This window comes from Anolis carolinensis, chromosome 2 (genome assembly GCF_035594765.1).
Source record: "Anolis carolinensis isolate JA03-04 chromosome 2, rAnoCar3.1.pri, whole genome shotgun sequence".
NCBI lineage: Eukaryota > Metazoa > Chordata > Lepidosauria > Squamata > Dactyloidae > Anolis > Anolis carolinensis.
Window position 1 is genome coordinate 184,652,373 of NC_085842.1, and position 12,646 is coordinate 184,665,018.

Below are 12,646 nucleotides of genomic sequence, written 5' to 3' on the forward strand. Positions count from 1 at the left end.
CTCTCTTTATTAAAAGCCCTACCATTCTGTGGGGTTTTTAAAAATAAAAATATCATTTTAAAAAGTGATTTGAAGGTTGAGCATGGATCTTTTCTTATACAATTTTAAAAATCGCAAAAAGTCTGCAGAAAAGAGATCACTTGATATTCTAACTAGACTATGTTTTAACACAAAGGTAAGGCTTGTGAAATCTGCAAAGATCTTGGGATTCATTCTGTGGGAAGAAAGCAGCAATTATTTGATCAAATTATACATACAGTCAGGCCTTCATTGTTCTTGCCACCAAGTGTGTAGAGGCTTCCATCATTAGGATCAGGAAGAAACGCTGGTCTAGGACTTAATTATAAGAAATTATTAGAACAGTAATTAATGTACTGCATCTATGAAAAAGGGAACACAGTGATATATACGACTTTCTTTGTGAAGACAGCTGTTTTAAAATATAAATCTTATGCTATTTTTAACAGGGAAAATGCAGTGCAAAATAGCCATCAACTATTTTTTTCATGGCCAAGAATCTATATTCATTTACTGGAATAAATTCAGAATTCTAAGGATATATTTTGATAAAAGACTCGTCTTTCAAGCATTGTGATGATCCTGACGTGATATCCTGACGTTTAGGGACTGCTGCTTCAGACAAATTGAATCATAGTTATTCAAACTGGGAACATGCCCTGTGCCCATATGCTTATATCTCCCTTCTTTCACATACGGTACTTTGATTCAATTTGTCTGAAGCAGCAGTCCCTAAAAGTCAGGATATCACATCAGGATCATCACAATGCTTGAAAGACGAGTCTTTTATAAAAATTTGTCCTTAGAATTCTGAATTTATTCCAGTAAATGAATATAGATTCTTGGCCATGAAAAAAAATAGTTGATGGTTATTTTGCACTGCGTTTTCCCTGTTAAAAATAGCATAAGATATATATTATTATCAGAGCAAAACATTAATGTCCAAACCAGGCCACTGATTTAAGTTACTGAATCATGTAACACAGGATTAACAAAAGCTTAGTAACAGCCATGTCATAGCAACTCTATATTTTTAATGTTATGTTACAAAGCAACTTTTCCTTTTGAAATAAATATTATCTTTGGACCTGGTAACTTTTTTCATTGTTCCTGTAAAACAAAACTCTGTTTGTAGAACAAATTATCTGGAAATGTGTTCCCTGTTACTGTAGAAATTATTTCTTTGAATACTTTTAGATATTCAAGGTAAACACTTTTACTTTAAATATGAAAAGCTAAAGACCAGGAGAATTATAATTAATTATAATATAGCTAAGTAAGTATTAAGTAATTAGTTTATACCTAATAAACTAAGGATTACTAGAATTCCTCCATAAAAATGATTATGATCCAGGCAGCCTAGATCATATGCATTTTTGTCAGTGGGGAACAATGAATATTGCTCCTTGACCTCAAAATAACCTGCACGTTTTCTAGGTCATCAGCTTTTAAAGTTTTTATCAGCAGTTTTGAACAACTGTCTTTTTTCTGGCATGGAAGTTGTTATGTGCCTTCAGGTCATTTCCAACTTATGGTCATAAGGGGATTTCACAGGGATTTCTTGCCAAAATTCGAGGTTGAGTATACATGCATTGCTTGCCTAATGTTTTGATTGCTGCTTAAAAGCAAAGACAAAGATCCAGTAAAGAGGTGGCAATATCAGCTAGATGCAGATTCAGTTAAACATGACAACATGTTGGGAAGCACTATCTTCTCAGGATTCTTCCCAGCATCGTTGCAATGCCAAGCAAGCCCAAAGCATTAAAAGAACACAGTCCTAAACGCAACCTTTTTCCACCTTTGGTTTCCTGCTGCAGTCTCACGTGCCTTCCCCAAAACTTGCCTGTATCTTAAAAGTGGTATTTTGGATATTGTGGAGGCGTTCTAAATGTTTCAGCTAGAACAGGGAAGCAACAGGTGCCTCTCTTGCATGAACAAAAGGCATTTCATACATAGATTAGTAGCAAAAGGCCATAAGGACTTTGGCTTCCTTTTCCAACCTATGGAGGCCATAATCCAAAAGTCTCTACAATGCACTAGATCAGTAATTCCAAAATTTTGCTCCTCCAGCAAATTTTGCTCTGGACTTTGGGTTTCAATTCTGAGAAGCCCCAGCCTGCTTGGCTGTTGGCTAGGAATTTTGAGAGCTGATGTCCAAATAGCTGTGGAAGACCAAAGACGGAAAAGCACAACATTAGACGGTAACAAAAGTGGTCATATACAAACTCATTTCTTCCATGGTAACACTCACAATTTTCTCAATAACTGTTAATAGTTTGGTACAGATAACTGTGCTGGAGATAAAATGGACTGAAACCCCTTTCCCCACATGCATTCATAAGCTATTGCTTTCATATACATTCACTTGACAGAATTATGGCCTATATATCTGGACTACCTAAATTCAATGGCTTCCGTTTCATTTGACATTTTCAATTTTATGATGCATTTACTAACTCCTTCACATGGTTATAAATATCAAAGTAGTAACTAGAAACTGAAGATGGGGCTCAAGAGAAAAGAAAGCAAACTTACTCTTCCACATGTAATGGCACTTGAAGTACAGGATCTGCAAAGAAAAAAAAATATTGAAAAATCAAGATCCAAGGAATGAACTACCTCACTAGATTTCAAGCCTACAAAATACCTAGCCCGACCTGCTTATTTACCAGTGAGATCAGAGATGTGCAAAAAATAATAGCAAGACTGAGTGAAGGAGTGAGTTGGTTTAATAATTGTCTTCAGTCGGCTGCAAATCAGAGCCAACATAGTTTAGCAGTTTGAGCACTGGAGTGCAATTCTGGAAATCAGGGTTTGATTAATCACTCTTCCATATTCCATATTGTGATATGTATGGGCGACTATTGGCAGCCTGGCTAATATGGGGACCAGAAGTGTGTACAGACAATTTTAAGAGCACAAGTGCAAATTTCAGCAGGGGCCCCATATTCAGAACACTTCTCCTTTCTGATGCTGCCTGCTTCCACAGAAGCTTACTTCAACTCCGCTAGAATGGACATCAGCTTATTTTGTACAGTAGATAATCCAGATAATGTCAGTGTTAGCTTGTTGCATTCAAGTATCCATAAAAAAAATGAGCCAGGCTCTCCAGCTCTTCAACACTGTCTGGAGAGTCACACAATTCCCAACTTTGTTCAAGGACCTATGCAATCTAGGTCATTGTCAAGCAGGAACTTGTCCAGAGAAGAATGATCAAGATGATAAAAAGGCCTAGAAATCTAGACTAATAAGGAAGCTGGCAATGTTTAGCTTAGAGGACAAAGATTGAGGGGTGACTTGAGAAATATTTAAATATATAAAAGGATATCACACAGAAGATGGAACAATTCTGTTTTCTGCTATTCCAAAAACCAGAACATGAACCAATAGATTCAAATTACAGGAAATGGCTGTAAAAATGTACCTATTTACTGTAAGATTAGTTTGAAAGTTGAACAGAGGGCCTTGGGCAGGTGGGCTCTTCTCTCAGTACTGTAGTTGTGTATTCCTTCATGTTGGGGGCGGGACTTTATAACTATAATTCTGTGATTCCCCCAGAGGTTCTAGAAATGTAATTCCCATTATGCCACAGTAGTGCTTATATTGGTGAGGGCTGATGGGAAATGCAATCTCAATCAGCATAGTTGCACAGATAGGTTCTAGATCTAGAAAAACCTCCTGACAGTTAAAAAGATATTTATGAAAAGGGAGAAAAAACAAGAATTAATGTAAAACATATTTTTAAAAGACCACAATTCAATACATATATATTTGGAATAAGTCCCACCATAATGTATAATTCTTACTCCCAAGTAAATGTGCACTGAATCCCACCAGGAACCCCAGCAGCAGCGGCACAACCCTACAGTATACTCAGTATCCCTTCCCTTGCTTAGAAGCAGAAAATATGCATAAGCCATGCACACTTGAATTTCAGCTACATAAAATGATCATTATGTGTTTAGATCACTTAGAAACAGAGATTTTAAAGGCCTTGGTTTCTACAAATGAAACCAGGGGCCTTTACAGTAATAAAATGAGTAAGAAAACACATTTATATGCCAACAGTGTTCAGTGCTACAAGCGATTGAAGATCAGCCTCCTCGTGCAAACAAAATGATGCAACAGCAAAGAAATAAGAGGACAAGCAATCCAGCCTCTGGACTACTTTCAAAAAAGGCATCATTTCTGCATAAACACATTGTCAGACTTAGTAGTTGAAGATTTGCACATTACTGAGGTTCAGTAGAGGAGAAGCCCCACCTGCTGAATTTCTACACATTCAATAGCTGTTGAAAGGCACAAGAAAGTGTACAAACTCAGATCTTGCTTCTGAATACCAAATGCAAACAAAATTATTTTGCTGTTATATGGGCTCTGCTTTTTCAAAAACTGAACAAAACAGAGAACTATGCTTTTGCCACAATTTATTATTTATTTATTTAAAACATTTATATTCCGCCCTCCTCACTCCAAAGGGGACTCAGGGCGAAGCATAACATATATACGGCAAACATTCAATGCCGAAGCATAAACTATAAATACAAAATCAGTTATCGCCACTTTAAAATCAATTGTATAAATCTCAGATCAGCCATGATGCAAACACAAATGTCATGGGCAACAATGAAAACGATGTAGGAAGCAGCTTTAGGTAGTGTCTCAAATTTCAGAGCCAGGATTTGCATCCCAATCTTAAAATTTAGTCATATGTCTGCCTTCTTACATACAACTGTTTTCAGCCTTTCCCTGCTTGAGAACCCTGACATTTTATGTTCTGGGGGGTGTCACTGCTGTAATAGAAACTTAAGAATTTTGTACACAGTGCGTTAAAACGCTGAGCTGAACTTGCGGACCAAAAGGTGCCAGGTTCAAATCTCAGGAGCGGGGTGAGCTCTTGCTGTTAGCCCCAGCTCCTGCCAACCTAGCAGTTCGAAAACATGCAAATGTGAGTAGATCAATAGGTACCGCTCCGGTGGGAAGGTAACGGCGCTCCATGCAGTCATGCCGGCCACATGACCTTGGAGGTGTCTACAGACAATGCCGGCTCTTCGGATTAGAAATGGAGATGAGCACCAACCCACAGAGTCGTTCACGACTGGACTTAACATCAGGGGAAAACCTTTACCTTCAAACATCAAACAGATTTTTTTTTTCATGTCAGGAGCAACCGGAGTTGTTTCTGGAGTGAGAGAATTGGCAGTCTGGAAGGACGTTGCCCAGGGGACGCCCGGATGTTTTGATGTTTTTACCATCCTTGTGGGAGGCTTCTCTCATGTCTCCGCATGGAGCTGGAGCTGATAGAGGGAGCTCATCCACGCTCTCCCCGGGTGGAATTCAAATCTGGCAGCCTTCAAGTCAGCAACCCAACCTTCAAGTCACAAGGCTTTTATCCCCTAGGCCACCGGAGGCTCCATTAAACAGATGAATGGGGATGGATATCCTCAAGAGTCCCAACATGTATGCATCTGTGTACTTTGCAAACCTTAACATTCACCAATATGCTGATACTTCTCTTTTTGTATCCAGATGGGATCGTTTTGGCTAGAGGTAGCTCAACAGAGAATGGAGTTCACTATTAGGATAAAGGATTGTAGAGCCCAGGATTTTAAAGAAAGTGTCCCCTACATGTTATGAGAAGCTTATTTGGATGTCTGCCAACAAGTCAAACATTTCAGATTAATCAGAAAGCTTAGTGAAATGCATCTAAGAGAAACGAGAAAGAACCACAGGCCCCAGTGTTTTGCAAAGGAGGAAAAAAGAACTCATGGTGGCTGGTTATCAAGTGTCTGGAAAAAAAATGGGAAATAAGTAGTAGCTTCGTTGAATGAGAGTGCAATTAACATGCTAAAGGCACTGCTTAAGGCAAGTAACTAACTGACTTTGCAACTTATCTTGGTAACTGCTTAAGAACAGAAACTTCTCATCCAGGAAACAAACAAGCTGTGCCGATTAGAAAAGGTCACTCAAAACCCATCTTGAGCAATAACAATAGTTAGCTTCTGTAGTAAGGAGGTTATTTGAGGAGTTTTCTGATCTGTTCTAGCATGGATATTTTAAATTCTTAAATTACATTTTTAAATGTGTTAGGAAGTTTCATTGCTATGTTGAGTGGGACGATTTCAATCTTGGCAAAAATCAAGCACATGCCTCCTACAATTTCTGGCTGAACTCTACATTTAAAAGAATGTTTGCTGCAACAGTTATTCCCGTTCCAGCAAACACCAAATGTTTTAACTGGAAACACTTGACTGTTAACACTGCAGAGTAATGTGTATGTGTGGGAAAGCTTCAGATACAAAATCTCTACATTTCAATGACCAGGTTTTCTTTATCAGTGGCAAATCAGACACAAGGCAAAAGGCAAAGCAAGGGCTATTCATTCACACATGCATTCATTGTGAATGATACTACTCTGTTTTCTCCAAACAGAAGCAAAGAGCAGTTTGTAAATATTAACCATACAGAAATGAATAAACTATATAAATAAAGCAACAATAAACATATAAAGTAATAGAGCAACAATACATTGAAAACAACACAATGCTATTACAACAGAACAGTTAAAACACTGGCAATTCAGGATGATAGTCCTGAGCCACTTCATTTCCATTACATGTCTGCTCAACATTACAGAGTAAACATGTGTTGTCGAAGACTTTCATGGCCAGAATCACAGGGTTGTGTGTTTTCCTGGCTGTATGGCCATGTTCTAGAAGTATTCTCTCCTGATGTTTCGCCCACGTCTATGGCAGGCATCCTCAGAGGTTGTGAGGTATACCTCTGAGGATGCCTGCCATAGATGTGGGCGAAACGTCAGGAACATGAATACTTCTGGAACATGGCCATACTGCCCAGAAAACATACAACAACCCCAAACATGTGGCCAAATAGTGTCTTTAGTAGCAAAATTTTCTAATCTATGTAACTCTGCATGTATGTGCCTTCAAGTTTTCTTCACCAAGAAACTGTTTTTGCCAGTTTCATCCTTTGAAATAGCCACCTACAGAACTTGGTATTCTATGTACTAGGTTCCCTCAAAAAAACTGAGCCCCTAGACCAGTGGTTCTCAATCTGTGGGTCCCCAGGTGTTCTGGCCTACAACTTCCAGAAATCCCAGCCAGCTTACCAGCTGTTAGGATTTTGGGGAGTTGAAGGCCAAAACATCTGGGGACCCACAGGTTGAGAACCACTGCCCTAGACCCTTTACCTTTGTACTTAATAGTGCCATTCCACTTGAAGGGTTATCAAAATATCCCAGTTCACTTTGTTCTTTTGCTTATTACATGTCTGCTGTATAAATTAAACGCCTTATTGACTTTGTCTAGACCAGCATATGTTTGTGTCAGAAACTTTTAATTAAGCACTCACTCCAAATGGTAGTCTTTAGAGCACATATGTCAAATAAAAGGTTTGCAAGCTCCATGTCACTTTATGTGGCCCTCCAGATGCTGGACGGCAACTCTGGTATTACTCATCATTAGACATCATAACCAGAGCTGATGGGAGTTGTGATACATTAACCTGTGGAAGGCTTCTGTTTGTTCTGTTCAATCAGGATAGTAAGGTTTGAATTTAGATACAAGGCTTGTGCCTTGCTTTAAAATGTCCTTTATCCTTCCCCAACCTCACAGCCACAATGGCTGTTGGGTTGCAATTCCCATTATGCCCAGTCCACATGGCAGATAATCAAAAGTAATGGGAGTTGTTGTTTAATAACATCTGGGGACCCAAACTAGATAAAAACTAAAGAGTACTAAACACCATTTAAAAATATATATAGTTGGCCCGCTATATCCATGTATTCTCTATCCATAGATTCAATGGCACTTTGAAGGCAACCATGAGGCTGATGTGGCTTTTGATTAAAATGAGTTTGATACCTCTGCTTTAGAAGATACATATAAAGCATTGTTTTCAGTTCATATGGCATAAGGTGTAATATTGCTCTGAGCAAAGTCTGAATCTGTTCTCTTCTGTAATTAAAATGAAGATAAGTCAGGGTGCCCAATGTTTGCATAGTCTTCCAGTTGCTTTACTATGAGTGTAATGCAGTGTATACCATGGAGTGCAATTGTGCCACCTATAAATGGAGTAACACAATAAAAGCCACTACTACCATGCCTTCAGAGAACTGATTGCTATCTATAGCTGATCTAAATAATCTGCAAGCACTTCATAGAGCAGGGGGAAACCCGAGATTGTCAATTCACATATACACACAGCAAAACCTGTTTGACAGTCATTTTTAATAGGCCACTTTGTAGCCAAAAAGATCTGCGGGTATGCTCCATTCTGCAGTTAGGTATCAGTATTCTCTAGGGAAGAGTGCATTTTCTTAAACTGCTGCCGTCTTTCAAGTTTTTCAGAAAATATCTAGGGGAAAGCTTGAACTGGCTTGCGAAGTTGAAGATTGTGGTCAGAATCATGTTGGTGACATCATTCTCTATCCCTAACCAAGTACAGCAGTGCCAGGACTATATTCTAGAGTCAACTGGTGGTCAAGCACCCACTGGCTGAAGTTTTTTCACCTGAAAACAGAATCAGTCATCATCTGCCCTCAGACTTTCATGGTACAGGCTGGAGGTGCAAATGAGTGATGTCTCTTCCTTTCCCCCATGTGTGGTAATTCACCTGGATGGTGCTCAGGAGTCACACATATCCTGGCCAATAACTGTTCAGGAACGGTAGCACAGCACTATCAAGTTATGTTGCACAGAAGCTAGAATAAGAAGTGCACTGGAAGAGATTTGAACTTTGCCATCACCCAAGGTGAATTTGGTCAATGTCAAAATGTTTAATTTCAAATAACTGCACTGACATTATCAATACAAAAGCATCAAGAAAGGTCAGTGTTGATTTTAATTATTTTTCTATGAAATATGGGCCACAACCAGAAGGCACTTCATTTCCCATGCCACCCTTGGAGAAGATCCAATTTTCAGTGAACAAAATTCCATTCCAGGCCTCACAAATCCAGAGATAAACGTTAAGCAAACAGCAGTTGTGTTTTATTTGTGTTATCGGCCTCTTAAGATATTTTGGTTGCTGCATGTTAGGATACTGTGAGTGTAAGAATACAAGGCTGTGAGTAAGAAAAATATTTCCATTTTCTGCTGCCATGGTGGGGTTGGAAAGGTGCTTTCTCATGGTGTAGTTTTTCATGCTGAGTAGAAGCCACTCTGCAATGAAAGGAAGCCTGTTCACAAAGCTGTTGACAGAAATATCTAGGGACACAATGTGTGTGTATGTGACGCAAGAGACAATATTATAGAGGGAGTTGCAAAGGAAGCCTCAGGTCTCACCATTCAAAAAGGATGCCTGGCAAGGGGAAATCCTATTCCATTGCTGGAGAGGCAAATGCCAGCATTGTCAGCCTGCATTATTTGTGAAGACATCCAAACTTCATGCACTCTACCTATGTGAAGAAACACTTGCATGAGCTTATATGATCACATGGGAACCTTTGCCTCCTCTGCTCAAGGCATAAAGTCAAGGCCTGCTCTGCAGTTCTCCTGGGTTCTTTTCAACACATTAAAAACCTGGGCCTATAACATCAGTACCCAGCCACAAATTAGTTTTAAATTTTTCAGTCAGTTCTAAAACCTTATCTCTATCTCACTTAGTTATTAAAAAACACACTAGATAACCATCATGAATGCAATGGATTTCCTTTTTCCACCCCAACCCCACTGTGTTGCATTTAGTGTCCAGAAAACAATCTATCCCCCACAGCAGTAAATGTAAAGTCCAGCGGCAATACTCTTGAAGGAAAATAACACCAGTCGCAGTAGGCTTGCACAAAAGAAAAGACTTTACTCTTTCCCACAGAGTTCCAGGAGAGAAAATAAACAGCCATCTTCAAATGAAGCAGAAAATACAGTTCTTCAGTATGCAAAATAAAATACAGCTTAATTCAGCTTTGCGAACTTACATGCAAAAACAAATGGTCCTTCCCAGAGCTCATAGTATCTACAACATGCAGGACAATGCAGAGAGTTTGGCACCCACAGCACGAGTTTGTAAAGAGCTCCAAATAGTATAGTGTAACCTCTGTTGTTATACCTTACTGATTGTAGTGAGATAAATCACTTACCTTTATTGACACATGCAATATACCTGAATGTGGATTCTTTCTTTATACACATTTATCTGCAATAACCTTAGTGCTGATCCTCACGAAAACTTACCCAGTTTTCTATATACCTTAACATACTATACCACATTGTTTACCAAAATGTAGACATCCTATTCCTTCCTAAGTGTTCCAGTAACACAGATACTAATTCTGCCCATGGTAAATGCAACCATTAAAACCCATTTTTATTCACATAACCACATGCTAGCTTCTTGGTCATGCTACACTGGGAGATGGGATAAAATATTTTCTATAAAGAAGGGGCCATGCCATGAAGCCCTTAAAAAAAAGACGCTGAAGTCCCTTCAATTTATTGTGAGGTAGAAGGGACTCTCAAGTTGCCAGACTGCAACTTAGATTTGTAGATCCTTAACTTTCCCTGAACTAATCCCATGTGATCAGTGCATGATGTGACTGGCACCATTGTTTCCTCCATTTGCTGCAGCGTGTACATTTTATCAGTCAGGGATTCAGAGCAGATCAAGGAAGACAGCCTGGGAGACCCTCACCCACTGGATTAACTCCCTTAAAAACAGGGAGATAGCACAAATCCCCATGTGGTTCTCTTTTAAAGGCACACCCAGAAAGAATCATTACACCTTGCCAAAAGTTCCTCATCTTGTGCAATCAGCCAAGGGACCTTTCCCAATTAGAACCCAACTGTTGGGTCATAGTAGCTATTACAGACACTCCCTAGCCATTCTTCTCTCAAGTGTCTTGATACATTTGCAGCATTGTGTTCATGCTAGAATTTCTTTTTACTCTCCAAGTTGGGTGCATGTGTCTCTTGCTATTTATTTTTTTTAAGTTAATATTACTCCGTTTTTCACTTCTCCTTTTCATCTGCTGCTTTCGTGGGCTTCTTCAAAAGTTTCTTTTTCATTGTTTTTCTGTTCTCCTTCTTTATGATGTAAAAATGGCAATATGACATGGACAAGGCTCAGGAAGACAACATATTCACATTGGAATTTAAGACACAATTAAAGACCCATCTCTTCATGCAGGCCTACCCTGTCAATTTTAAGTTGTGAATTTTAATCTGGATTTTATCAGTGGATTTTAACTTGTATTTTAACTCTGTGTATTTTGTTGTGCATCTTTTAATAGTATTTTATCTCTTGTTTTAATGATGTTGTTGTCCATCTTGAGCTGTGGTAATAAATTCACCATCAAAATCATTATATATTCATGTAGAGGTGTTTGTTTTCCTTTCCCTTCCTTGCTTTTTTCCAGACCACATTCTCATTCTTCTCCTCATTTACAATATATTATTTTCCCTATCTGCATTTGTACAGATATAGACATTTTAGATCAGCAATGCAATTTACACACGCAACTGTAACCTCTGAAATAAAAGATTATCTCTTTCTCTTTAGCTCTTCCTAAGTTATGCTGCCTCTATGCATTTTAAAAGAAGAGGGAAAGATTGGTTACTTGCCTGTAGGTTTCATTTTCGACTTGCCCACAAATCAAATCTAAATTGATCATTTGGGACCCAAAATCTGCTCTCGAGTTATTGACTGATATGAGTGTGTCCAGTATCTTCTTCATCATCATCTTCATCATCCTCATCATCACAACAACAATTACAATAGCCAGTAGCAACACCAAACAATTGTGGTCTTCTGTTCCTCTTCAGATAAGGCACAAGAACATGACATTTCCAGATCCTCCTGCCAATGAGCAAGGCTGTAGTAATCAGAAGCAAGATCTTGTCATAATTCCTTGTTGCACTACAGATCACTGGCAGAAGACTGAAAATGTCATCTTTTTGAATCCAGATTAACTGCAGTCCAGATCTCCATTGTTCAGTGCAGCTACTGATTAAGATAGATTGGGGGGGGGGGGGGGGGGGCATTACTACTAATACATCATATTGGTGAATGCCGACTACTTACAGATCTTTCACTTGCCTTAACTGTAACTGTGAAATTAAAGACCTATCACTAATCTTAAGAACCAAAGTTTCAATTTATAAAAAATCATGTAGCCATTGCCTCTTTCTTTAAAAAAAAGGATTGCTTTACTTTTACTAGCTGGGTAATAAAATGATTCTAACTGTAATACACTGTATTTGGATGGCTAAAATAACATGTTTGTGCAGCTGAACCGACAATGAAAGCAATTTGAAATTTTAAAACATAGAGATGGTATAGAAACAGGAATCCTTTTTCTGTATTGTTATGCCAGAAAAAATGGTTTCAACTAATTACTGAAATTCCGTGCTCCTTGCTCTCTTTTAACATTCTTGGGGTTTGAATCAAGCATGTCTGGTTTTGATACAATCTGTTGAATCTGTTATTTATTTGCCTTTTGTAACTTACAGGGCTTTTATAAGGGCTGCCTATAAATGCTGAATATCATCACATGAAGTTCACATGACGCAATATAACATTTTAAACTTAAAAAAATTCAGTAGCTATACCAATGGAATTTAAAACCAGCTAGGGAATAAGGTGAAAAGTATTAGCCACTTCTGACCAAAAATAC

General features: G+C 38.6%; 1 protein-coding gene across 2 annotated transcripts in view; it reads right to left on the reverse strand.

The window, feature by feature from the left end:
* Positions 1 to 12,646, reverse strand: part of ern1 (endoplasmic reticulum to nucleus signaling 1) — a 94,062-nt gene that overhangs the window by 41,656 nt on the left and 39,760 nt on the right. For both annotated transcript variants that reach the window (XR_010003136.1, XM_008118362.3), the window contains exons 3-4: positions 2,554 to 2,587; positions 258 to 336 (exon numbers count right to left, since the gene is read on the reverse strand). Coding sequence is in view for 1 of the 2 variants with exons in the window: in XM_008118362.3 (XP_008116569.1) it covers positions 258 to 336; positions 2,554 to 2,587 (113 nt within the window). In the remaining variant the exon portion in view is untranslated. The remainder of the gene's footprint in view (positions 1 to 257; positions 337 to 2,553; positions 2,588 to 12,646) is intronic.